The sequence below is a fragment of the Lytechinus variegatus genome, chromosome 4 (assembly GCF_018143015.1).
Source record: "Lytechinus variegatus isolate NC3 chromosome 4, Lvar_3.0, whole genome shotgun sequence".
Taxonomy (NCBI): Eukaryota; Metazoa; Echinodermata; class Echinoidea; order Temnopleuroida; family Toxopneustidae; genus Lytechinus; species Lytechinus variegatus.
The window spans coordinates 32,889,155-32,917,075 of NC_054743.1; the positions used below are offsets into that span (position 1 = coordinate 32,889,155).

The 27,921-nt window shown below is 36.0% G+C and overlaps 1 protein-coding gene across 1 annotated transcript in view; it reads right to left on the reverse strand.

Annotated features, from left to right (window-relative positions):
• LOC121413871 (cilia- and flagella-associated protein 47-like) overlaps positions 1 to 27,921 on the reverse strand; it is a 71,346-nt gene that overhangs the window by 24,287 nt on the left and 19,138 nt on the right. The window contains exons 9-29 of the mRNA XM_041606848.1: positions 27,378 to 27,600; positions 26,772 to 26,924; positions 25,766 to 25,869; positions 25,171 to 25,353; positions 24,786 to 24,889; positions 24,080 to 24,192; positions 22,989 to 23,122; positions 22,322 to 22,432; positions 21,245 to 21,375; positions 20,348 to 20,470; positions 19,217 to 19,426; positions 18,607 to 18,757; positions 16,819 to 17,160; positions 15,746 to 15,979; positions 14,107 to 14,305; positions 12,861 to 13,082; positions 6,771 to 7,045; positions 5,919 to 6,168; positions 4,141 to 4,371; positions 3,545 to 3,770; positions 3,193 to 3,385 (exon numbers count right to left, since the gene is read on the reverse strand). Coding sequence (XP_041462782.1) covers positions 3,193 to 3,385; positions 3,545 to 3,770; positions 4,141 to 4,371; positions 5,919 to 6,168; positions 6,771 to 7,045; positions 12,861 to 13,082; positions 14,107 to 14,305; positions 15,746 to 15,979; positions 16,819 to 17,160; positions 18,607 to 18,757; positions 19,217 to 19,426; positions 20,348 to 20,470; positions 21,245 to 21,375; positions 22,322 to 22,432; positions 22,989 to 23,122; positions 24,080 to 24,192; positions 24,786 to 24,889; positions 25,171 to 25,353; positions 25,766 to 25,869; positions 26,772 to 26,924; positions 27,378 to 27,600 — 3,912 coding nt within the window. The remainder of the gene's footprint in view (positions 1 to 3,192; positions 3,386 to 3,544; positions 3,771 to 4,140; positions 4,372 to 5,918; positions 6,169 to 6,770; positions 7,046 to 12,860; positions 13,083 to 14,106; positions 14,306 to 15,745; positions 15,980 to 16,818; positions 17,161 to 18,606; positions 18,758 to 19,216; positions 19,427 to 20,347; positions 20,471 to 21,244; positions 21,376 to 22,321; positions 22,433 to 22,988; positions 23,123 to 24,079; positions 24,193 to 24,785; positions 24,890 to 25,170; positions 25,354 to 25,765; positions 25,870 to 26,771; positions 26,925 to 27,377; positions 27,601 to 27,921) is intronic.

A 27,921-nucleotide genomic window follows, 5' to 3' on the forward strand; every position in this document is an offset into this window, starting at 1 on the left:
TGGAATACACCTTAATCATGATTAAGTCAAGACTACCTGAGATGATGAAGAATATTGAAGAATTCAACAATTAGTAGTACCAGATTGAATATCAGACTATCTCTCTCTTTTCTTCTTTTACTACAACATTCTCTGTTCTTTTGCAATCACTAGTTAAATCATGTCAGTATATCTAAAAGAACACAACTATATACTGGTAATTTCTTTCTAATATGAAGAAATAGCAAACCATCACCGCATTGAATACCAGTATACCCATAGATTCTAGTTAACAGTATTAATACTAATCTAAAGAAATGAAAGTAAGAATGAAATAACTTTAACTATATTTAAGCAGATGTACAATAATAAAACTGAAATCTTCCATATTTCCTTGGTTTGATTACTATATGAGTAACACGTTAAAGCCCATTAGACATGAATGAATCCATTTATAACACCTAATAAAATTTACCACAAATTAGGTTAAGTTTCACCATTACCATATCATAGGCTACATGAAAAAAAATCTTTTGTCGCCAAAAGTGTACTTCATAAAAGCAGGAAAATAATAATGATAATGAAATAATTTGTATTGGTCGTGTAGGAGTAATAACATTAAATGATAATAAAATTCTCTATGCACGACTACAGGACTTCGGGTTATGGTCGCCCCAGTGTTAGTCAGTACTTTTGGATGGAGGTAGGAGAGATAACTTCACAAAAATCACACCAACGATTTTATTGCATGAGGGATAGCACATTGGCTAAGCTATCAAAAATTCTCACATCAATTTATCTCTGCAAAAGATGGAGGAATGGACGGAAAAGGCACTGTGGGATATTCCTGTGCTTAAAGTGACAGCAAAAATGGGTAAACATGTTGCAGAATTTTGTTAAGGTACCATAGGGAGCTATCACACATTAGCAAGCCTATCTCAATGTACATTTGGCAAGCCACTTCACATTCAATCCCATTCTTTGATATCACAGATGGCCGTATGTTAACAATACAAAATTGATATCAAGAAAATGATTCTTGGTCACAAGAATATAATTTCTTGATCAGGGAATAATTTTTCTTTACAAATTTGAATAGCATATTTTGGTCATAAGAGAAAAGCTCTCAACCAAGCAATGTACAGTCCTATGTAAAAATATCCTATACAATTGCCTTTATGCATAGCAGACTTTCAAAAATGTGGAGCAAATTGTGATGCGATACCAGGAAAACTATTCCGTTGATATATATAAAATTGAATTTTTGATATAAGGATAGAATTTGATGAAAAAACAAGAACAAAGACAGCTTGCTATATGTACTTTGGTATATATGCTTGCTTAAATGTCAAGGGTGACAGCCCTATTGGGGAGAGGATCCAAGTTACATGCCAAGTCAACCATACCCTTGGGGAACAAAAAAAATAAGGGGGGGGGGCGAGAACAGAGGATTATGTGGATATTGAAATAGATTGAGGATTCAAAGCTCAGGTTGGGTGACTGGGTTACTCAGAAAACAAAGAAGTATATCTTTTTAATTTCTGAATCATGCAAATACCTGGAGGAGGATTGTATAACGTCAGAAAAGCTAAAAATGGTTTATAGAATCAATGAAAGAAAATATAACAAACATCATTAAGAGAAGTAAATATTACTGTAAAGAGTACTAATACTATACTCTTTTCATACTTCATATGTCAGAAAGGCTACAAAAGGTTTATAGAATCAATGAGAGAAATATATGAGAACAAACATCATTAAGAGAAGTATATGTTACGGTAAAGAGTAACAATACTAGACTCTTTTCGTACTTCATATGTCAAAAGGCTACAAAAGGTTTATAGAATCAATGAGAGAAAAATATAAGAACAAACATCATTAAGAGAAGTATATGTTACGGTAAAGAGTAACAATACTATACTCTTTTCGTACTTCATATGTCAGAAAGGCTACAAAAGGTTTATAGAATCAATGAGAGAAATATATGAGAACAAACATCATTAAGAGAAGTATATGTTACGGTAAAGAGTAACAATACTAGACTCTTTTCGTACTTCATATGTCAAAAGGCTACAAAAGGTTTATAGAATCAATGAGAGAAAAATATAAGAACAAACATCATTAAGAGAAGTATATGTTACGGTAAAGAGTAATAATACTAGACTCTTTTCGTACTTCATATGTCAGAAAGGCTACATATGGTTTATAGCATCAATGAGAGAAAAATATAAGAACAAACATCATTAAGAGAAGTATGTGTTACGGTAAAGAGTAATAATACTAGACTTTTTTCGTACTTCATATGTCAAAAAGGCTACAAAAGGGTTATAGAATCAATGAGAGAAAAATGTAACAAACATCATTATGAGAAGAAAATGGTCTTTATACTCAAGAATGTAAGATTCATGCTGATGAAATTTTAGTGGAAAACGTAAAAAGATTTCACTAATCTTCATAGAAAAAAAAAAAAGATCTTGAAAGTTTTCTTTTATTTCCTTTTCAATTATACAATTGTACGAAAGAGATTTAAAAAATAGTATTGTCATATTGATATTTTATGATAGGAGAGACACACACTGTATGCAATTTTTTTCAGCGTATTATGGACAGAAATCCATAACGTCATAAAATTCGATTGGGGGGATGAAATAGTTCACCTCCCTTGAACAAAAGGTCAACCGCTTGGATTAATGCCAGTAAAAGCAGTACAACAACATACATAATGCAGAGCTGCCAACCTGAACAAGAACATTTCAGTATTTTTAAAGCTGAAAATCAGTATTTCGGCAAGGAAATCAGTATTTTCAAAGAAATACCATAGGGCAACACATAAAACTGAAACTTGAGAAATCAGTATTTTGCATGAAACCATCAGTATTCTTCTAATTATTCAGTACTAAATACTGAAAATCAGTACTACTTGGCAGCTCTGATAATGCTTGGGCGATCCAATTTACAGGGTTTTCAAAACCATCGCGCAGATAGCCTTGTATCAACATGTATGCATCCATGGATTTTACCTTGTAATAATGATAATTAGAAATCAATCATCTTGTACATGAACATCATCTTGTACCATGTATGTGAAATTGAATATGAAACATTCTATTTGCTGATAATAGTCAAATATTTCAAATATTCACTTAGCAAAAATAGAGATTATAAGTTAATAATTTTAGGTTCCTTGTGAGAAATCCTAACCAACACTCTTACCTTTATCGCAGTTGTTCCATATTTTTTGTCTTTGATGTTCATAATGATGGTTAAGCCAGGAGAGAAGGATGCGCTCTCCTACAGAGTATATGTTACTGCACAGAGGATCATGGTTGATAGATGGAAGGCTCACGTGGCCAGGGCAGGGGAGGGTGCGGAACTGACGAGGTGTGATCCTTGCCAACACCAAAACCTGGAAGAAAGATTTGGAAGAACTTCCATCAGTAGAGGCACTTAAGATCAGTGTGATATAATAGAAAGCAATATTCAAATAGGAATCCATTTACATGCATTGTAATATGAAATATTAAAGAGATTTCAAATGGAAGATTGGAAGGGTTAATCCCCATACCTTGATAGTCTGCAGGAGAAGGTCCGTCCAGGCTCTCTTGGAGACCGACTCAAAGAGGGGTTCATCCAGTGGCTCTTCTTCTATGGTGATGGCTACAGTAGATTTGCCTTCCTGCATGGCTTTCTTCTTCTCCCTGACCTGTTCTTGAAGCTTCATCCATCGTTGGTAATCCTGGGGCTCAAACAGGTACTCTGGTTTGATCCCGGCCACACCGGCTCCTTGACTCCTGAGACATCAAGAGAGAGTTCGAGATAAAGATTATGGCAATTCCATAAAATAATCATCAGTTTTGTACATCCGACCTCCACTTTGCTCCATCCTTACTTCCTTTCATGAACTACTTAAGTCATGACAACTTGAGAACTTCAAAATATTTCATAGGAACTAGAAAACAGAGACACATGCAAAATACAAGGCCTTGAAAACCATCAGAAACATGATTGATGGTCAAAATAATCAACCGACCATTACAATAAAGTGTTTAACAATCATACCTTTTGTCTGTCAGAATAATAATACAAAATCATAACCACAATACCTATAATCATAATTCAGAGTTAAGAAAATTATGCCACTACATGAAAGTGTGAGCGTACCTAAGGAATGTCAGTAGGGTAGAATGCTGCCAGTGAAGCTGTAGAACCCTCTCCGTAGGGTCCGCCGGTAAGGCCTGGTTGATAGGGATACCAGGAACCAACCGTCCACTCAGATGTGCCATCAGGTCATAGATGGTCTTGGTGTAGCTTCTCTTCTGGTTGTTGGAGGCTGGTGAGCTCTGGCTTGATTTGTCCCTGGCTGCTTCCGCTGCCGAGCCCTTGGACACACCACTACAAAGTCACAGCAAAGAAACAATATATGTAAATGTTATTATGAATCTGAACAGACAAGGGGGGGGGGGATGGGGAGCTTTTTATGCAGTTTTATGCTTAAAATACTGACGTGCACACACTTCATTTTACGCCTAGTCTGATTGATTCATGCGTGGAAGTGGGCATCCCCTGCAAATGATCTAACCAATTCAGTGATGCATTATATACTGCACAAAACTCAATTTAAGAGCAATACTAAGTAACACTAAAATCCTTGTGAAGCACCCCCTTGTACATTATCACTGTTGGCATAACTATATTTCAATCATTCCCCAAGGTTGACAACTACAGTATTTCTTGGAACATTTTTTACAAACAGCTGCCAAATGTCTTCATTGATGCAGAGGTTTGAGCCCTGGTCATGTTTTTTGGATGGTGGCGTCAAAGTCGGTCCCAGAATTAAATAATCATATCTGATTGATACATGTCTGAAAAAACTCAAACACACACACACTTCATCAAAAACACTGTAATTCACACCCTAGGACATTAACCTCAATGGTGATCCAATTTTGATTAATAATCCATACATATACCAATCATTACATGATAAAAGCAAACTGCCTTCTGTTATCAAGACAAAAGCATGTGCTGCATGACGTACATACACTTACAAGTACCACATAATAAATTTCCCGACTCACACTAATTAAAAATACACATATAAACCTGTTCACGTTTCAACTACAAACCACTAGCTTACAACATATTTGAGTTTAAATTCTTAATAAAATGACATTCAGTGTATTAAAATCAAACATTTTGAAGGAAACTGAACATTTAAAAGTGTCAGTAATATGATTATTGAAAGCCTGAATTGGCTTAAAGCACCATGTAAACTGCATATGATCCATAACAGTTTTTCAAAAAAGCTCAATTTGATTACAAATTTTGGCATCAAATTACCATAACTGACATTTTAATATAAGCATCACAGCATTACTTACCGACAGCATAATTTCCTGCAAACAACACAATGACTTATTTTCTCTTACACTGCAGTTTCGACTCACATACGACAGGACAATACACGCACATCACATTTGACCATTTTCAAGCAATACAGAGCATGACATCCTTACTTTACCTTCCAAATTTCTTCTTGTCCTTAGAATCTGCTTTCCGAAAATTTCTTGAGAGCAACAATTGCAACAGAAGCATAGTTTGTAAATATTTCTTGTAAGTTTGTAATGATGTACATGTAATGAAGTATGCTTGTGAGAATTAATAGCAAGCATAGCTCTCTCCCTCACAAAATCTTGGTCCACGAAGCATAACATCCCAAGCATTTCCAACAAGATTTGGCTCTTTAACCACACTACACAAATTTCTACTTTCTATCAGAGTTAGTTGTCTGGGTTACATGTACTCCATGGGAGTCATTTCTCTAGAGGTGCACATGAAGAATGAAAAAAAAATCAAACATAGCCATAAATTACAGAGAGTTGGCTTAAAGACACGGACAATACTATTTTGACAATATCTACCCATCCTGAAAGCCATACCTTCTGAGTCCTTCTGGCATGGACACTGGGAAAGGTCCCCCTGACCAACCATGGAGTGTGATCCATCGCTGTACCGCCATTAGAACCTCAGAATGGAAGATACCCTCCTCGGAATCCTCATTGGGGAACGCTGCAGAGCCAAGAGAGCGTGAGGCTAGGCCCATACGGGAGTCGTCATAGGCGGGAGCCGAGCTGCTGTAGTTGACCCTGTTGACAGCGCCATCTCGAGGCGTGCTGCGGTAAGTGGACTCTGTAACGGATATAGAATAAATGAACACATAGAGATATATGTTGTTTTTTTAATTAATAGCCATGAGGGCTATATTTCAGTTTAATAGAGCAGTGTGGCATGTTTGCTTCAATTTTGTACCAGTCTATTTAGTAAAATAGGGCTCAAAGAAAGATGGAAATAATCTAACATTTAATAAGGCAAATTATTAGTTTTTTGAAGGGAGGTGTCAAAGTAAGATCTTCAATAGAGACATGGCAGTGTTTCACAAAGGTTTAAGTCTGACTAGGCATGCTTAAGTGCCATGATATCTAACATTTAAAACACGTCACTGATTGTGCAGTAGCATGCGCCCTCTGAGCATGATACATGTATGTATGTGTCGGTGTAAAACAGGAAAATCGCAATCTAAGTGCGGTTTTTAATCAGACTCAAATATTTGTAAAACACCCCTAAAGACACAAGAACTAACTGAAATACAAGAATGAGGATGACCGTGAAGATGAACAGCTTTTGTATTACATTATATATCTTTCAAAAACATTCAGAGGCATTGGCTCCCATAGCATGCTACACATCATTTACACAGTTCCTGGAAAATATACAAGCTACTTGAGCTTTACCTGTCACGCTGTCAGTCTCTTCGTAAGTCGAAGTGGTGGCGCCAAACCTTGAGCTTGTACTGGTACTGGTGTGTGTTGACGGTCTGCTGGGCGACTCTACAGGCATGATCATGGCTTCGCCCATTTGATTGAGAGAATCCCTGGAGGCGGTCTTGTGGGCCCGAAGACTGTGGCCCTGCTCGGTTACGATCTGGAAGTCGGTCCGGTGCTTGGCCACGAATGGGTAAGCCACCAGGAGGCAGTTGTCTGCTGTGGCTGTCACAGGAATGGAGAATCTAGGAGACAGAGAGAAGGGTTGAATTTTACCAAAGGAAAAACTTAATAAATCAGCATTAGTGTGGTTCATCGGCTGGGTTCCAAACGCCAAGCTGATAACAAAGCCCGCCCAATCATCGTGCGATTCACCACAAGACGAGCTCGGAACATCATGTATGATGGGAGAAGGAAACTGAAGACCCTCTCCACAAAGGATCTAGGATACAACAGCGATGGCAAGATCTACCTCAATGAAAACTTGATCGCTTCCACTAAGGAGCTAATGAAAGATGTCAACAAGGCCCGCCGAGATGCCGGATACAAGTTCCTGTGGACCCAGAATGGCCGAATCTATGTAAGGAAGGATGAGAAGTGTCAACCCATCATCATTCATTCCAGAGAGGACTTTTCTAAGCTGTAGGACTATTCATGTTATTCCATTTACCAGTATTCTTTTCATTTCTTATGAAATTCTCGTCACAAAATTTTTCGCATCGATCAATATCTGTGTTATTTTCCGTGGTATATTTTGCATTCTTTCACTGCCCTTTCAATAATTTTTCAATACCAAACATTTTATGGAGGTCATTTTACTTATTTTTGTGTGCAAATATTCTTCACCGACCGTTAATAATTGTATTTGATAATCTTTATTTTGTTAACTATTACAACTGCATTATTTTTCAAACTCGAATTTGGGGTCATGTTGGTATCAAATCTAAAAGATGCTTTATATGCTCAGCTTACAAAGATTTTGTTTTAAAATGGCAATATATTCTATTTCATAATGGTGGATAATATGCGTGATTTCCCATTTTATCATCTGAATAATGATGATTTCTTATTACTAAATCATCAGGATAAAAGCAATATTATCTCAAATCATCATACTCCATTTGATAGATTTTCTACTGATATTCTTACAAATAATTTTGATGAACTTCAAGTTGAATTCGATATTCATGATAAAGCATACAATCTTTCCTCTTCTCCATATTATACAGAAAATTCATTCAAAGACTATGCTAAATTGATTGGAGAAGAAAATGTTTTTATTTTGCATTTGAATATAAGAAGCGCTAACCAAAACTTCGAGAAATTACGATTATTATTAGAAAATACACAGTTTGCCAATCCCCCAATCATTGCTCTTACTGAAACTTGGTTCACGGAAACACCGAATTCCTTATGCACCCTCCCGAATTATGATATTGTTATAAACAATAGGAAAAATAGAATTGGAGGTGGATTAGCATTATATATTCCGTCTTCATTTGATTATGCAATTAGACATAAATTTGAATATATGAATGATATCATTGAATCCTTATTTGTAGAAGTAAAAATTCAAAAAGATAAGAAAACTCTAATAGGTGTCATCTACAGACCTCCTCAAACTTCTTGTATAGAAGATTTTTTATTTGCTACTAATGAACTTTTGCAAAACGGAGAATTGATAAATAACAATTGTATCATCACTGGTGATTTCAATATTAATCTCTTGACCAGTAATCACTCAACAAACGATTTCCTTGAATTAATGTTAACTTCTACTTTTTTGCCGATTATTTCTAGACCAACCCGTATTACTGATCATTCTGCTACGCTTATAGATAATATATTCTGTAACTCTCATCCTCTTCCGAAAGCTGGAATTGTAACGACAGACATTTCTGATCATTTTCTTATTTTTACCCATCTCCAAACTATGCAATCATTCGCAAAAATGGAAAAGAAATATAGGATCTGTCGCAACTTTAGTGACAAAAATATTGAACGCCTCCAAGAAAATTTAAGCTCTGTTGATTGGTCTGACGTTTATAACTCGAAAGAGAATGTCGATGACTCATTTGACATATTTTTGAAATATTTTAATGATTGCTTAGATTCTTGTGTTCCTTTAAAGAAATATCGAAATTACGACTATAAACGTGTTCCAAAGCTACCATGGGTTTCAAAATTGATATTAAGGTCCATCAATCGGAAAAATAATCTGTATGTTTCTTATATATCAAATCCAAATGATATTTCACGGAATAGATACACGTCTTATAAGAATACCTTAACAACTACTCTCCGAATAGCAAAAAAGAGGTTTTATTCAGAAAAATTACAATCATATAAAAACGACCTTAAAAATACATGGAAAACAATAAATGGGGCTCTAAACAAAATTAACAAATCTAGTGCTGTTAATAAATTATGTGTAGATGGAAATATGGTTGAAGATACTCATTCTATAGCAAATGAATTTAATTCATATTTCTCTCAAATTGGACCGAAGTTAGCTGGAAATATTATACCTGTAGAAAATTCGTTTAAGGACTTTTTGGATAAACAAAATGATAGTTCAATATTTCTTACTCCAGTTAATAGAAAAGAATTACTTGAGATTGTATCTAATTTGAAAGCAGAAAAGACACCCGGTTATGATGGCATAACAAATAGAGTTGTGAAAAACATTATACATTCTCTTGCTGATCCTCTGCTTCATATATTTAATTTATCATTGCAGCTTGGTCAGGTCCCAAAGAAGATGAAAATAGCTAAAGTTATACCCATTTTCAAAAAGGGAGACCAATTGATTACTAGTAATTATCGCCCAATATCCTTGTTAACTTCGTTCTCAAAAATTCTTGAAAGGATAATTTATAAAAGGACAGTTGCTTTCCTTAAGAAATATAGTATTATATGTGATAATCAATTCGGTTTTAGAGAAAAACATAATACAACTCATGCTATATTGACATTAATAAATAAAATATCTACTTCTTTTGACAATTCTGATCATACCGTAGGATTATTCCTCGACTTCTCAAAAGCGTTTGACACAATAGATCATGAAATACTGTTATATAAGCTATCAAATTACGGTATCAGAGGGACAGCTTTACAATGGTTTAGGAGTTATCTTACTGATAGAATTCAGTTTGTTACAGTAAATGAATCAGAATCTCCAACAAGGCCAGTTTCCTGTGGAATTCCACAAGGTAGTATTCTTGGCCCTTTGTTATTTATACTTTATGTTAATGATATGAAAAATACATCTCATGTTCTCTCATTTATTCTCTTTGCTGATGATTCCAATATTTTCTATACACATCATGATCCACATGTACTTGTGAGAACTATGAATACAGAATTTAAAAAAGTAACAAACTGGATTAAAGCCAACAAACTGTCATTGAATCTGCAAAAAACTAATTATATGCTTTTTAGTCATTCATTGAAACATCTACCGCATCAAATACTTTTAGATAATACTGAAATCAAAGAAGTGCAAACAACAAAATTCTTAGGTCTTACTATTGATAACAAGCTTACGTGGAATGCTCATATCAACAATATTTGCAAAACTGTGTCACGAAATATTGGAGTCATCAATAAGCTTAAAAACGTTCTTCCAGCACAGGCGCTATCCATGTTGTATTGTGCATTAATTCTACCGTATCTTAATTATGGAATTCTGGCATGGGGTAATGCCTCTCAAACGAGACTAAATAAAGTCTTGCTACTTCAGAAAAAAGTAATGAGAATAATATGCAATATGTCCTTTAGAGCTCATACGGATGAATTGTTTCGTCAGAAACGTATCCTTAAAGTCAATGACCTGTACCGCTTGCAACTATTCCAATTCATGTATCAGCTAGATAGAAATAGTGTACCTAATGTCTTACAAAAGAAATTTATGAGAAACAATACTTTACATTCATATAATACGAGACAATCAAATGACTATCACCTACCTAAAAGTAGAACAGTATTTTCTAGCAAAACTGTATTTTTCACAGGACCAAAACTCTGGAATTCTCTGGACAGAGAAATGAAAGAGGCAACTAATCTTAACCGATTTAAATTACTCATCAAAAAATTTCTTCTGAATTCTTATTGATTCAATCAAATATTTGTGAACTTCATACTTATCCACGGTAGTATTGATTATTTTAAAGTCAATATTCAATTTTGTATATAGTGTACATTTGTGTTACAGTGTTTATATCTATATAATTGTATAGAATTTTGCTGATTATTTTACTCTATTTGTATCATATTACCCTTGTATAAAGTTTTAATAGGGGGTCTACATTTTACAAGCACTGCTTTTTAGTAGGCCCCTCCACTTTTTTTCTTTTCATTGCTACGTTTCAGTCCTGCATGTGTTATGCATTTTTTTTTTCATTGTAAACATGATTTATTACGAAATGTACTTTGATGATTGTGGAATATGAATATATCAATAAATAAATAAATAAATAGTTTAATCCTTGTCATCGTATTCAAGAAGGATATAATGGTAAAACGGTCGGTCCTCTGCTGGATGTGATTTCTCTTTCTTATATCAAATGAAACTACCGGTAGATATATTACTGACCTTGACTGCTATCACCTTCCCTACTACAATAGTCTACTGTAATGGGCATGTGCTGAAGAGGGATGACAGGCATGTTTTAAAGCAGATACGAACTGATAGCACCATCTCGAGTCCGCAACTACTCATACCTGGCCAGTTTCCTGACCCATAATGCTAGTGTAGTCTAGTAATATAGACCCACTTGAATGATAACATGCTAATTAACTACTCAATACATATATATTTATGTTATCAATTAGCAATATAATTATGTTATCAAGTAGCAAAACAATTACTTATCCTCTCAAAACATTTTATTTTCTCTATATAAATTCAATTATTTGTCAATTAATTCTCTGTGGTATTAGTAGATATCTCAAATGCATATTTTACTACTATGTATTTATAACACACAGTTAATGAGAGACCACAGACAGTTCCCTCCCCCTTTAAGAATGGCTTTTGAGTTTGAGTTGGGTGGCTTGAGAATGAAGGGATGGAGAAAGGAAACACACAAGAAGCAAGTGGAGAGTGTGAGATAAATCTGGCCACTGCTGTTTAATGGGGACAAAATCAGATTGCTGCTGCCGTTATTACTGCAACTACTGAACCTTCCTGCTCATTTCATGGACTGACAAGAGAACTCCCTTAAGACTACCGTTGTTAAACAGAGATTAAGGTATTTTGGATGCATTATCAGATCAAAAGGTATGGAGCAGGACATAATGCTTGGGGATATACAAGGCAGAAGAAGAGGAAGACATAGGAAAAGATGACTGGAAGGAATTACTAAAAGAACTGGAAAATCTTTGAGCGAACTGAGCATGCTTTCACAGGATAGAACCGCATGGAGGATGTTTGTCCATGGTGGGTGTCTCATACAATTGTTTGTAAGATAAGAGCGACTTTAAGAACGTCTGTTGACCCTTTCTTCTGTTAATGATATTCACCATTCAATGTTCATTGGTGATTATTTAGCGCGTAAGATAGGATCACCAGTCGTTCTTAAAGGTAAATGAAAGTAATTGCAATAAAACACTAATTTTGTGAGAAAGTCTGTAAAACCAAGGTTAAGTATGACTATATCATCGTGAATCTAGATCTGGTACAGTTACATAAACTGAACTTTGTGAAATCATAAAATCTAAGCTGAAATACGATCACAATGAAGATCGCCAACACAGATAGGCACAAGTGGGACAGTGTATTATTATTGCTGGAATAAAGACCAGACGAAAGTGACTGAAACCACGCTTATTTTGCTTATTTCTCAGCCATTACACAATTTCTTCCAGAATCCTTCAGCACATATTTTTTATTCATACAAACAGACACTTGGGAGGTCATTATATTAGATTCTGTAAAAAGTCATTTTGAAATCGTCACCAGAACTGGAATTTATCTTTGAAGTTGCTCTTACGAACAGCTTTATGAAACGGCCCACAGGAGTCCAGATTGACTCAATGGCACTTGACATCACCTACCTGCTACCGACAGAGTCCACAAACTTGATAGGCATGGTGAAGGACACTGGTTTGGGTGAGCAGAAGGTCACCTTGCACTTGAGGACATAAGGTTCTTTATGACCTTCATCAGCACTACAAGGTTGAATGGTTTGACCGTCTGGGAAGGTCACACTCAAGACGGAGACCTTGCTGCCGTCATCTACTTCGACCTCAGGCAGTTCAACATCGATGACTGTCTCCCTGTAACATGGATGAATTGGATTGAATAGGATTCAATTTGAATTGTAGAGGTTTTCATTTGCATTTTGCAGTGGCAAAGCTTAATTTCATACAATCTTCACTGACAAAATTTCAAACGATTGCAGTTTGAAAATAGATTTACATACAGTGTTTAAATGTTAGATATCACTTTAGAGATCACTTGTTTTAATTAAAACTAAGTTAAAAAATTTATTAATCACAACAGATGTAGAAACATAATCCAAATGCATAAAACAATTTCTAAACACAAGATAAAGATAGATTCATAGATTAAAGGATATTTTGTTAGTTTTATGGTATTTTCAGATACCTGGGATCTCTGTGAAGATTAAAAAATTCTACTTCACAAAAACTTGAAATATTACAACCCTTTCTGTTAATTCCTTTGCATTAGCTTAAAGGCATTCTATTTCATCAAGCCAATTTTCAATACAATCATGCAGAAATTCCATTCATTCAAAGAAATTACATTTCAGTTACTAACGAACGCTTGGTGCATAAAGCAACTAAAACAATAAACCCTTGCAATTCTGCAGGACTAGAACTCAAATAATGTTAAGTGTAAAGGCCACCGCACACCTTACGACCCGACCGGTCGCCGACTGGCTTGCGACTGGGTGAGGGGAGATGTGACGTCACAGCTCTTGTCAGCTTGAGCGTCGCAGACCGGTCAGAGACAAGTCGCAAGGAAAATCGGAAGGATTTGACATGTCGAATCCTTATGACTGGATCGCAAGCTCAATCCAACCTCCAGCCAATCAGACAGCAGACTTGCATAACGCGTATTATGATAAACAACGCGCATACGCAGTAGTAAGCGCAATTTCTCAGATGCTATGCCAAAAAGCAAAAAGCGCATGCGTGAGTCGCAGATCGGATCGCAAGGTGTGCGGTGTCGAGGCTTATGACTGCCTTGCGATTCATCTCCCCTCACTCAGCGCAAGCCAGTCGCCGACCAGTCAGGTCGTAAGGTGCGCGGTGGTCATAAGAAAGGCAGACTTACTTTCTAAATCCAGCCGCCCTGATGGTGAAGTCTGCAGACACCTTGGTGGAGAGTGGCACAGGGGTCAGCACGATGGCCAAGGGGTCGAAGGTCAGCTGAGGTGATTTGAGGATACCATGTAGATTGATATACTGGTAAGGTCTGTCTGTGGCTCCATCCAAGATGATAGGGATCTTGGCCTGGAACTCACCAGGTTCCTCTGCGGGGGAGAACAAAAATATCATTTGAAATCTCAATTGGTTTTTACTGGTTATAACCGGTTCCAACTAATTTAACTGGTCATAACTGGTTCCAATTGATATGATATTGCATTCATTTTTGGCTTGTCAGCCAAATTTTGTACATTGTATTAGAGTCTAAATTAGATGCTATAGAAATTTCAGAGGTTCTTTTTATGTAGGTTTTTAACAAGCCTTTGGTTGAGATTTTGGGGTAATTTCACCCTGAGACCCTGCATTTCATTTCCTGTAGCTGACAAAGATAAATTGTAAATCTTTGCAACATTAAAAAATTTATCAATGGTCATCTTGAAGACCAGTGTAATATCTTGCAATTTTATAAACTTGCATTACTTGCTCCCCTTTCCTTCATGTAATTTCTTCTTTTCTTTATATAGCTGTTATTCTTTACCTTATTTAATATAATTTTGTATATGATCTATGTAATGTACAGAGCTACCAAGTCTCCTGCATTATTATTATGCCATCCCCTCAAATCTCTGTCTCATGCAATTATCACAGCCTATCCCCATATACATTGTACACAATGTCTGTGATCTCACTCAGATTCACAGAAAATCTCACGCATAGCTGGTCTCTGAATGTAAATGCCAAGTTCTCTTAACAATGAACGTCTAGTTATCATTTCTGACAAGCCAAGGGTTTTTTACACCTTACCACATATCCAATGAATATGCTGATGCTCATAATATATTATGGTGTATTTTCTTGTGCTTTTTTAAAGGTCGAGTCCACATCAAAAAATGTTGATATGGATCCACAAAGAAAAATCAGACAAGCATAATGCTGAAAATTTTATCAAAATCGGATGTAAAATAAGAAAGATGTGACAGTTTAAGGTTTAGCTTATTTTTATGAAATAGTTATAAGCATATTTAGTCACATGCAAATGAAAGAATCAACGATGTCCCTCACTCACTTTTTCTTTTATTTTTTATTGTTTGAATTATACATTATTTTTATTTTTACAGATTTTATAATAAGGACCAACTTGACTGAACCATAAAACGTTAAACAACGGTAAATTAACAAGTTCAGGGAAAAATAAAACTTTCTTTAACAGGACAAAGAGGAGAAAATTTCATATTTCACATAATAAAATACAAAAGAAATAATGAGTGAGTGATGTCATCAGTTCGCCCATTTGCATACTGACCTGGATGGGCACATAACTGTTTTGTGAAATTAAGCGAAACTTAAAATGGCCTGAACTTTCTTATGTTACATCCAATTTTGATGAAATTTTCAGTGTTATGATTGCTGGATTTTTCTCTTTTTATTCAAATTAACTTTTTATTGGGGTGGACTTGTCCTTTGAGTTTGGAAATAAATGAATCATTGAATAAATTTTTTGAGATTACAGTATTTGATTTAAGAAATATAAAAAATGGCCATCGTACCAGGGCAGAACATGCACCCCATGGTGTAAACCTCTCCTGGATCCAGACCCTCTTTGACCTCCTGACGACCTTTCTCAAAGGTCAGGAAGGGTACTCCGTTGGATCGGACGAAGCGGAAGATGCCCTCTTCCATGGCCTTGCCGCATGACCGGAGGTCCAGCGACCAATCCAGTCTCTTAGCGCTGTTGTTGACCAACATGATGGACTGGCCTTGTTGGACAGTTCCTGATAGACCTGTGATATTGGAGATAGGATAAGAAAGTGAGTACTGGTTTGATACAATTAAAAGCCTTGACTTATCATTTTACAATCACTTCTTCTTTGGTTAAACAGTGGGAGTCAACCGGGTAGGAAGCGCTGATGTTGATGGCGCGGAGAGAGATGATGCTCTTTGGTCTTTGCTTTGCCATACAAAAAAAAATAATGATGATGATGATGATGATGATAATAACAATGGTAATAATGGTAGATTCTCCTTGAGCGCACACGTCTGCAAGTCATGATGCCCACGGCGCTATGTACAATCATATTAATCCATAAGGAGATAAATACAAATAGTGCTACATTTTCATACAAAGTACAAACTTTGAAACTTAATGAACAGGAGGATATCTGACCATAAGAAGACTTTGAATATTGATAATTTCAAGTGGGTTTTGTAGAGAATGATAAGCAGCAACTGTCATAGAAAAATGAGTGAGCTTATAATCAGTCATCAATATCACTGATGATAAATAAATGTAAAATATTAGATAGTACAAACTGTAAATTTCACTCTCAGTGCCAATAACACACAACCAATTGATACATGTATCTATCACAGGTGTATGGCAAACCATATTGCATATATCTTTAATCAATCAAATGCATATTGAATATCTTCGCCCATTGACTAGTGAAAATCACGACTACTACATGCTTTGTTCAGGATCACCCAGTTCTAGAAGTCCTCATGGTTATATTAACCCATTGCCTAGTGGAACCGTATGGTCCCTGTACAAAGCCTAGATAATCTCAGGACTTAGCATCCAACTGGTTAAAGATCGCAAGTGTGGGAAGAACATTTAACATACCCATTTCCAGGTAGCCCGAAGGTAGCGTAAAGGACAGCTCTGTGGTCGACACCTGCAGAGGCTGCCTCAGGGCTGTGGCTATGATCCTTCTCTTGGGTGTGGACACCGCCACTATCACCGGACGTGGTGCGATGATGTGCTGGATGCTCTTGGAGGAAGGGGCCGGGGTGGGTGGGAAGGGGGTGCCATCGGGGGTCGGAGCCTCTGTCTGGTTGATGCTGACGGGCATGACAAAGTCATAGGAGGCCACCTCGGTGGGTTTGAACCGGAGCTCGCAGTCGATTTTCTGTTCACCGCCGACAGTGACCTTGAATACACCAGGATTCATGGTGTCTTCAGATTCTGCAGAGGAGAAAAGAGAGTAAAACTGATAACAAGAATGGAGATTTGGTCTATATGTATAACCATCCCAAAATTTCAACAATAGGATGTACATACAAAACAAAACAAGTATAATTTTTACTCAAGTACTTTTGGCACCTTATCGAAAGTCAGAGTCAAATCTTTTAGGAGGAATGCCTTGATGTAATAATAATAATAACTAGCATTTAGTACGCTCTCCATAGCTAACTATATCACAGCGTTTACAAACGAGTTTAAAACAAGAGTACATAATAATTACAATAAAAATACATTCAAAAGAAATTAATCTGAAAAGAGGTATGTTTTTAGAAGTTTCTTGAATTGATCTGAAGAGTTTGATGATTTAATGAAATTGGGTATGTTGTTCCATTCTTTAGAAGCAGTAACACTAAATGTGCGATCACCTGTTTTTGTATGAGTTTTGGGTATGGCAAGCAAATATGGGTCTTTAGACGAACAGAGATTAGGACGAGTTGGTCTATGGGAAGCAAGGCTATCTTTGATATATTTTGGCATCTGGTTATTAAATGCTTTGAAGACAAAAAGAAGTAATTTAAAGACAATTCTCTTCTTTACAGGGAGCCAATGAAGAGATTTAAGTAAAAGGCCAGGATCATGACGTTGGTCCACCCTAAAGATAATACAGGCTGCCCAGTTTTGCAAACTTTTTAAGCACTTCAAATACACTTGGGGAACAGATGTTAATAGGCTGTTACAGTAATCTAATCTGGACAAAATATGACAACGAACAGCACTGTGGCAGGTTTCTTCAGTTATGTACTTTCTTATCTGCAATATGTTTCTTAGATGGAATCTGACAGATTTACATAATTTATTAACTTGTTCTAACATATTCATGTTACAATCTAAGTAAGCACCAAGGTTTCTAACAGATTTGGATGATACAATAGTAGCAGAACCAATACCAAGGCTAACATCACTAAGGGAACGAAGGTTATGACTTGAACCTATGACAAGAAATTCAGTCTTTCCTTCATTGAGTCTAAGTCTGTTATGAGTCATCCAACTACAGATGTCTGTGACACAAGCACAAAGAGTCTTCTTCGCTTCATCTACACTGCAAACCTTAGGATCAAATGTTAAGTAAAGCTGTATGTCATCAGCATAAGTATGGTAGAAGACATTATGTAAGCACTAAGTGTCTTTTATAAAGGCATAATAATAAGATAATCTAAATCGAGTAAATCCATATTTTGATAGCATTCGAGGAGATATATCACTAATGGCAGAATTATATTTTTAGGTCAAAAGTAATAATATATCTATGAAGTGCTATGAGACATTGTTCCAATATGTTGAGTGCCATATGAAAGTGGAATATTATTATCACCATAACATTTCCAGATATTTTTTAATTTTCAATAAATTGATAACAGTATTTTGGTTTAGAGAAGAATGTTGTACCTTCCATGACGTCTGCATCGAATCTGAGCGAGAAATCCCTGAAGCGAGACAGGTCAAAGACTACCTTGGCTCTGGTTCTCACTCGATTCACAATCTTAAAGGGAACAGTCAAACTAGATCCACAGTATACTCCTCCAAGCTGGAAAGATGGCTGTGAGAGAAAGTCAATAAAATGTAAATATGCCATTTCGATAACAATACAGTGTCATATCAATCAATTCTCATGAAATAAATGCCCTTTCCTAATGAAAAGAATATATTTCAACAGGACAAACTTACCAAATTAACAGAAAATCATAAATACTATCGAAAGTTTTCAAAAGTTTATGAATAAATGCTTATTTCAATATACTGACATTGCTTATTTAATTGTGCTTGATATGTACTCTACAAGTAATTCTACATGATATTAAACAGGACTTTCACCTGCTAAATCAAGACTTCTAAATGTGTTAAGTTCAAGAGTGTAGACACCCCAGAAGCATATACTGTAAGAGGCAAGGACAACATGAACAGCTTTATTTTTCACTAAATCCCGATTTATTTGCGCGGAGTTGGAATGCTCACACCTGCCATGGCTACATTAAAAGCAGAAGAAAAAAATGCTTACCATGTCAATATCAACAAGAGGAGGTTCGACGGTCCCACCCATCCTTAGATCAATGGTCTTCCATCCCCTGATAGCAACCTCTAGTCTGGTATCAAACTTCATCACAGCACTGGGAGTGAGGTGAATCTTGAGCTCGGTTGTCCCACCCCACGTTACCACGCCCTGGATGGGGGATACGTTCAAGCCTGGGACCGGATTGGGGTCTACCACCTGATGGGAGAAGTGTGCCACATGAATTGTGGTGACTTTGAAATATAGGTGAGTTTGAAATATACAAGGCCAATGGCTGTCTTTACTTTATAAGCAAGTATCTAAAGTAATTCAACAGTTAAAGGGGAAGTTCACCCTGAAGAATTCTTTGTGATAAAAATAGCAGAAAAAATATTAAAAAATATTGATGAAGGTTTGAGGAAAATCTGTTAAAGAGTAAGAAAGTTATTAGAGTTCAAAGTTTTGGATTTGTGACGTCATAAACGATCAGCTGCCCCGTGTGTTATGTAATATAAAATGCATGAATTTCAAATTGTGTATGGTTCCTGATGACTTAATTTTGTTTTCTATTCATGATCGGGTGTGAAATGATTTATCTATTGATATACAAAAGGTACAGTGAAAACCATTTTCAATTTTCTGAGAAAATGACATTTCATTGATTTTTTACCATTCGCCATGTAGGAATGCTGCTCGCATATGACCTCACAAATAAAATAATTGAAATTCTAATAAATTTCTAATTATTTGATGAATTTTTCTCAAACCTTCAGCAATATTTTTTTTTATTTTTTTTGCTATTTTTACAATAAACTTTCTGTCAGGGTGAACTTCCCCTTTAATATGTACTGATTTCATTATGACTTTTTGTCAAGAGGTAGCAGATGAATATTATTTGAAGCCATACTACCATTAGCCTTCACAAGGAACTTAATACCATTTGGGTTTTTCTACCGTTGTACATCGCATAGAGTGGAAAGAATATCATGACAAACAAATATCATGGGATGGACTGTACATTTCGCACTTGCCTCACATAATAAAGTGATTATCACATGTCATTGGCCACAAAACTGCAAGAAGATGAGGTGAAAATATTCACTGATTGTTAGCAAAGTTATCTGGTTTAGTGGTACTGACCTGAAAGTATGCATGGTTGATGCTGCTGTTGTGAAGTACAGCTGTCCTAGTCGTAGTAAGATGAAGTGGAACTTGACCAAACAACACTCTCCTCTCCATAAACATCACTTGAGTCACACCAAGCTAATATGTATCACAAATAAAAACAAAACATTTTTATCATATACATGTAAAATATACAACTTGACTGAAATTAGAAAATGCAAGGTTTATAAAACACTCTCCTCTCCAAAAAACATCACCTGGGTCACTTCAAGATTTAAACATTTAACTCTTTGCACTCTGAATTAATCTTGGGGGAATATTGACAATTGTTTTCATGTTGTTTTCAAGATTTTCATATTGCACCAATTATACAAATAATTATTAGATGTTGTCCAAGAACTTTTGCCATTTATTAGCTTCTCTAATATGAAGTCAGTGGAGAAAGCTAATTATTACGATTGTTGAATTTAATTGTACGAATGTGCCAAATTGCAACATCAGCGTGCAAAGGGTTAAATCACATACAATATAAAAATAGTCTGAAAATTAGAAAATACAAGGTTTATGAAATTTAATGATTGTTTATAATAAGGTCAATGACTGATGTGTAGGTTATTGCACTATGTTTTAAAGTTACAAGTTTTTGCATCTACAATGAGTATTCTTATGTTTATTATTCAATGACATATCAACAGCTTTTCTTTCAGGTATCCAGTCTTCAAGGGGTTGGCATTTACTTTTACACAGCAAAATCAATGCATAAGTTTTAATGTTCTGTTTGTAGTGATTCAAGTATGCATCACTTCAGTGCATCGTCAAAATTCATATAATTTTGTCCAAGATGAACAGGAGAGATTGTTTAAAATTCTTCATGAATAAACAGATGTGTTGGGAAATGAAAGTCAGACTTACATCAGCTAGACAGCTGAGTTTCTTGGTTTCTCCACCGTGAACCTGTAGAGCGAAGACCCCTTCTTCTGGGGCATGGTAGGATGGATGAAAGACTACCTCACATTCAAGATCCTTGAACGCTTCTACGGTACCTACAAAAGAAACAATCATTACCACAAGATATTTAGAACTAATTTATCAATTCCATCCACCAAAGGAAATGTAAATCTCTGATTTACTTGATTTCAGCGAAGAAAGCAACCTCATGAACAAGCATTCATGCTTTCTTACCAAATCTCGTGAAATAACCACCATCAAAACACAATTTGGGGTTACAAACTTGTAGCTGGGCCCCATCTTACAAAGAGTTCTGATTGATCTGATTAATTGCAACTATGGAAAGCCAGCAACATCAAAAACAAAAATGCATGTCGGTTCAAAATATTTTCTAGATATGCTATATATTCATGCACTCATCCTTTTTTTGCAAGTTCAGAGTGCTTTTCTTTGCTTGCAAAAGACCTTGAGTAAATTTCCTGCAAAAGTAAATTGTGACATTTATGGATTTTCATAATCGTAACTCTTTGTAAGACAGGGCTCAGGTCTCATAGAAAAAAATGTTGTAACTCTCAGGTCCCTCAGTAGTTAATACTCAAGTTACTTACAAGTATTCAGAAGAATGTGAGCTTTCTTAGCAATTAGGTACTAGTATTATCAACCAAGATGGGTTAATTTTCAGTTACATATATGTAAAGCTGATCTCATACAGAATGCTGTCTCTTCCAGGTCCCTTGGAGAGGACCTTTGACTTTTGGTAACCTGGGGGGTGCTTCACAAAGATTTAAGTATGTAAGGGTCGCACTTAAATTTCTAGTTGCGTGCAGTATAAAAGGCATCACCGTATTGGTCAGATCATACCAAGAGGAAGCGCACTGCTGTGTATTGATCAATAAGATTGCTCGTTGCATGTCATGTACGAGTTGGCATTTAAGCACGACTCTATGTCATACTTAAATCTTTGTGAAACACCCCCTTGCTTCCTTACTTGGAAATCATGGAAAATAATCAACACCATGAAAATAATCATCAATTCCGTACCTGTAGCTGGTCTGATAGAGAATGCTGTCCCTCTCTCCCCCAGGATAGGTTGCCATGTAAACTCAGCAGGGTAATTCCTCTTGTTCTCTAGACGGATTACATCTCGCAAACCTGAGAGATGAGTACACATAGCAAATAGGGACAACTAAATATACTTTCACAAGTCTTGGTTTATTCAGACACATAAATCAAATTCAAGTGGATTTACTGCATTACTTGCAATTTATATGCCTTTTCCCACTAGGATAATCAACTTCAAACTTAGCTAATGTATGGGTAAGTGAGTGAAAATGATTGATTAGATTTTCGGGACACGTTACTTCAGAATAGCTGTCAATTGTTAATGCCTTCATCCACAAGGTTGTTGTCAGAGGCACTAAGTTCTGGGGTTGTCTGAAACGTTTACGGTCTCATGATAACTAATTAGCCATTGGACAGATCAACTTAAACCTTTGCTCATGTATGAGGAAGTGAGTGAAAATGATATATTAGATATTTCTGGATACATCATGAAAGGTCCCAGAGGTCAGACTTTGTCTCATTGTCTATTCTCCTGCACCCTCTGTCAGTCTACCCTCCCCTTCTTTGCTCCCCTGCCCCTGCTCTCTGCCTCCCCCTCCTCTGCTCTCCCACTCCCACGAACCCAAGTAACCACCGATCTTCCTACCTGCTTCAGCCGGCATTCCTGGTGTAGGTGTTAGTTTCAGCACGTCCGTGGACAGCGCTAACGCAACAGGTACTACATCAGCATACACAGTCACGTGTTCGCGGTGGTGGCCGTTGATGGTGTACTTCACGTTCCTATACAAAAACAAATTGTTATTGTTACATCTGGCTATTGAGGTTTCATGAGCATTTAATGTAGAAAAAAAAATGAATACGATCTGCAGAGGTCATACATATAAATTTAGTAGTAGAGAAACATGGATTGTGTGATGGCAAGCAAGAATCCAACAGCTGGGGTAATAATAAATATGTATATCTGTACAACACTTGGAGATGTTGTCTGATGTACAAAGCACAATATAGAAATTTATTAATAGATTATCACATTTCTGAAAAATCTGTATACTAAAATGAAAAATTATGTCAAATTTTTAACACAAGAAACTGCAGCCATCTGGGGTCCATTGCAGAAAGAGTTGCGTTTAAACGCAAGTAAAAAATCAATCGCAAATCCCAAATGCGTACTGTTAATTGGTTGAAAATCCAAGTTGCGCATGACTTTTAAAGTTGCTTTTGATTGCAACTTTTTCTGCAACAGGCCCCTGATAATATATCTATTTCACTCATGAAATTTTGCAAGTTCATCAAGACATAAATTAATGCTACTCTTTCTAACAAGTTAAAATCAGGATTACATGTAGTTACAATCTGTACGTTTCATCCTAAATATGAGACATGAATGCTCATCATGAGAGGCCTAATATACATCACAGGTCAACAACTTTTTTCGAGATAGCACACACTGAGATGCGAATTGAACGACTGAAAAATATTTAATTGGACAATGAATATCAAGCACGGAGAAGAATGATGATTTATATTACAACTACCAATAAGATCCCATGGAAACTGTCATGTTTAAATGAGGTTTGTAATCACTTTGAAAGGGAATCACTGATTAATGAATGGTGTTGAGTACACGGTTGTCAACCAATATCTCAGGATTAAAGCAAAGGAGTGACGTCGCCAAAATAAGAGCACAACTTGCGCACATTAATTATGAAATGCATCAACCGGAAGTAGATACTTTACCTTGTAAACTTTCCTTTGTTGTTGGACTCAAAGATAAGAGGAAGTTCTGCCTTGCAGTTTGGTGGCACCACCTGAGAGAGAGGGCTAGTCTGTCTCAGCTCACGACAGTCAATCTAGAAAAACAAAATCAAAGGTAATACCAGATCAATGCTTCATTGCTTTGATATACAAATAAAAGAAAATCCAAAGACACATCTTATTACGGACATGTAAATTGTTTGAGACAAGTATCTATAAGCTCCTAAATGGATGGATAAAGACATCGATATGCAGCTTCAAAAATAATTCTTACAAGCAGATCACATCAAGAGTCGAGGCTAAGAGTTCTAAAAAACTTTTCGAAGAAATTCTCTTCAATAGGCTTGCACACATGACTTAGACAAGGCCGTGGCTGGAAAAATGTAGCCAGGGCTGTCCTTTCCACAAAAAATAGTAAATTACAAGTAGTTGAGGTTCAAAGATAAAATGGTGAGAAAAAATGGAGTAGAAAAACGATTCTATTTAGTGATAGGAAATATTACACTATAAATGAAGGAAATTCATAAATCCATTCATAAAAAAAAATATATATTTGACATAATCTACATTTGAAGGGAAGTCAATAAGTTATTCCTTTTTGGGATAAGAAAAGAGAAAATGGCTTTTTATCACTTGCAGACAAAAAACAAAAAGATGTGAATTACAATTAAAAAATATATAAACTTACCTCTACAACTACATGAACAAACTGATCCAGATTATTGACAATGTTCATCTGTTTAACACTGGTCGATTTCAGGCATACTTCTTTGAAATCAATGGTTGGTGGTCCTGGTGTAATACAAAGAAAGAAATGCCGTTTAAAATTCTAAATGCAATTACATTTGTAAGAACTAATTCAATGATTTAAGGCTGTTATAAATAATGAAATAACCAACTCTCCCATTAATTCTTTATCATTATTAAAACTGAATTTAAAATGACTATTATTTTTCTACCTTGAGTTTGAAATTGAAACCTTGAAATTGCATTATCATAAATGCACAGTGTAATGACTGTATGAAACGGTAATTCAGTGTCTGGTAAAATGATGTAACAAAGACACAACTCACCAATGACTACTTGGTATAGTTGTTGCGGAGACAAGATCTTCTTGCAGTCAGATTTCTCCTGTGAGGTCATAGGTACAGCATTGAGCCCACCGGTACTAGGTTGTTTGACAGATGTGGTCTCTCTCTCACTCAGTTTCTTAGAGCTCAGCATGTCATAAGGTCCATTCTCTTCAAACGGAGCAGCTAGGGGATAAAATCAAATGATGGCCCATGTTAGATTTTGTGAAAAATTAAAAGATTTCTAGTAGAATATGACAATTACAAAAAACCAACAACATAACTTGGAAGATCGTTTCGCCTGAAACATGCATAAATGTATGCATAAAGCAAATAAAAAGACAACTTTAACAACAAAATGGAATACTGATAATTCAATGCATAACAAAAAAACAAAAAGATGAAATAATAATTTTGTTACTTTGTTTGACTTGGATCAAAAAAGCCTAAAAAATATTTGAAAGACATTCCGCCCTATACCTTAACTTCTCAATAATACCTAATTGATTCAAGAACAAAGTTTTGTGGATTTTTTTTCATAAACCCAAGTATAAAGTAAAGACAAAAATACTAAGCAAAGGAATATTTGCAAACTTACGTTTGGGTTTCTCATTGACTTCATCAGCATTGAGTTTAGGAGGGCGGAGACCAGAAGCAGGCTTTATACCAATCTCAGTCTTGTTGTTCAGTTCTTTAAATTCTCTGAGGGGAAAACAAACAAGATTATTATCAGAGCTACAATCAACAGAAGACACATTTCTGCAATTTTCAAATATCCGTTTTCATTGGATAACACAGCAAACTACTGCAGCAGTACTCCTGTCAAATTTATACTAAATCCATTCCTACTTGCCATTGATATAAGTCATAATGGCATATGATGTCTATATTCAAACACCAAACATATGATGAAGCTCTAGAAAATGTTTCACTGAACTACGTAACTTAATGATTCTGAATAAAACACCTGATTCAAGCATTAAATTTGCAACAAACATTTATACCTCAGGGAGCTGAATCAATCTCAAAGAAAATGAACTGTTCTCACTAGAAGTGATACCTTGATACTCCAACTTCCTATATGTGTCTGCAATGTGCCTCTTCATTTGTAAATACCATTGGGTGATTTCAAGTAAGGTGTTGAAATCTGGTGTTGGTGTTGGGACAACACCAACACCAGCTACAACACTATACTTGAAATCACGCTGGTGTTGGGATTGACATCGAAAAATATGATGTATTTCCGGTGGTTTGTGTTGAGCTCTGGTGTTGAATGTCATCTGCTGAACCGAGCATCACAGCTGGTGTTGCGATCTACATGCAATTTCCCTATTCACTAACCCCCAGGGATTGGGGAAATCGTGATTTCAAGTTCGGTGTTGGTGTTGATGAACTGTTGGGGCTCGGTTCAGCAGCCTTTTTACGGTCTCAACACCAACACCGAACACCATACTTGATATCACCCATTGTATTATTCATATGGATTTGAAAAAATCATATTTCATCATTAGTGTTTTCCTATCTTATCTGACATCTTGGGAAACATGAAAAAAATAACCACACTAAAATTGAAAATAAATATCATTATTACTTTACGAACTTACTTTGCTTTTAGTTTGTTGACTCTCTTCTCTCTGTTCTCTTTCAAGTAATCATTGTACTTGTTCTTGTGAGCCATGACGTCCGCTAGCTCCTCTTCATCGTAGGCATAGTCGGGATCCACATAAGTGTGTCTGTCTGTCTTAGTAAAGATGGTCCTGGACAGTGTTACACAAACGGTTTAAGACATTGGTTGGTTACCATTACAGAAATCTTGAACTTTGATGCGTGTTGTATTTCACATAGTTCACATGGATAAACAGGACCCAACTAGAAAATATAGGACTAATTCATGCAGGCACTTTAAAAGTGTCTAGGATTGATAAATCATGATTCAACTTTTGCTGCCAGGGAGATTAATGGTAATGTTCATTATGTAGTATATGGAATAAAATTCAGATGTGTTTGAGATCACCTGTACATTCTGTCCCTGTTCATTTTTGCTTTAAAGCATGAACAACTGTTTCAGGGCTTAATTTTTACAACAGAACCACAAACACAGGTAATGACGGGAGCCTTATGACTCAGACTTAGTTAAAGTCAAATCAAATGAAAAATCAAACAAGAATACACATTACACTATGTAACTTTCAAAAGTCGGGTTTGCTCACTTGTACTGTTCCCTCCTGTAACTCGGCCGCACACTCCTGGCCCTGTCGTTGGGATAGGCTACGAGGGCCTCGCTGTCTCTCACATGACCAGCAGACTTGGTAGCATGAAGACCTTTAGTTCTTGTGGATCCTAACATGGCCGCCCTTGGGTCGTAGGCCTCTGCCTCGTTCACTTTCACATCAATGAACTGACCGACTTCTCCTACCACAAGTGGGGTGATTCCTGGAAAGGTTCAAGTAAGTAAGATTAGTTTATTTCAAAAAGGCCTTAATTTAACATGGCCCACACTAACCCTGGTCCAACCTGATCATGTTGGACAAGCATATACCTAGTTTTTCAATTTTTAACTGGACAGAACCTAAAATATACAGGTCCCCCCAAATAAAGAAAAATATAAAAAGACTTTGAAACTTAAGTTTATTTTGCTGCCTTTTATTGCTTATTGTTACCCCCCAAAAACAAACACACAAACAACATAATTCAGAAGAGTCATTCAATGAGATACCAGAGCCATTTTTATAATTTACAAAAGAGAAATTATAT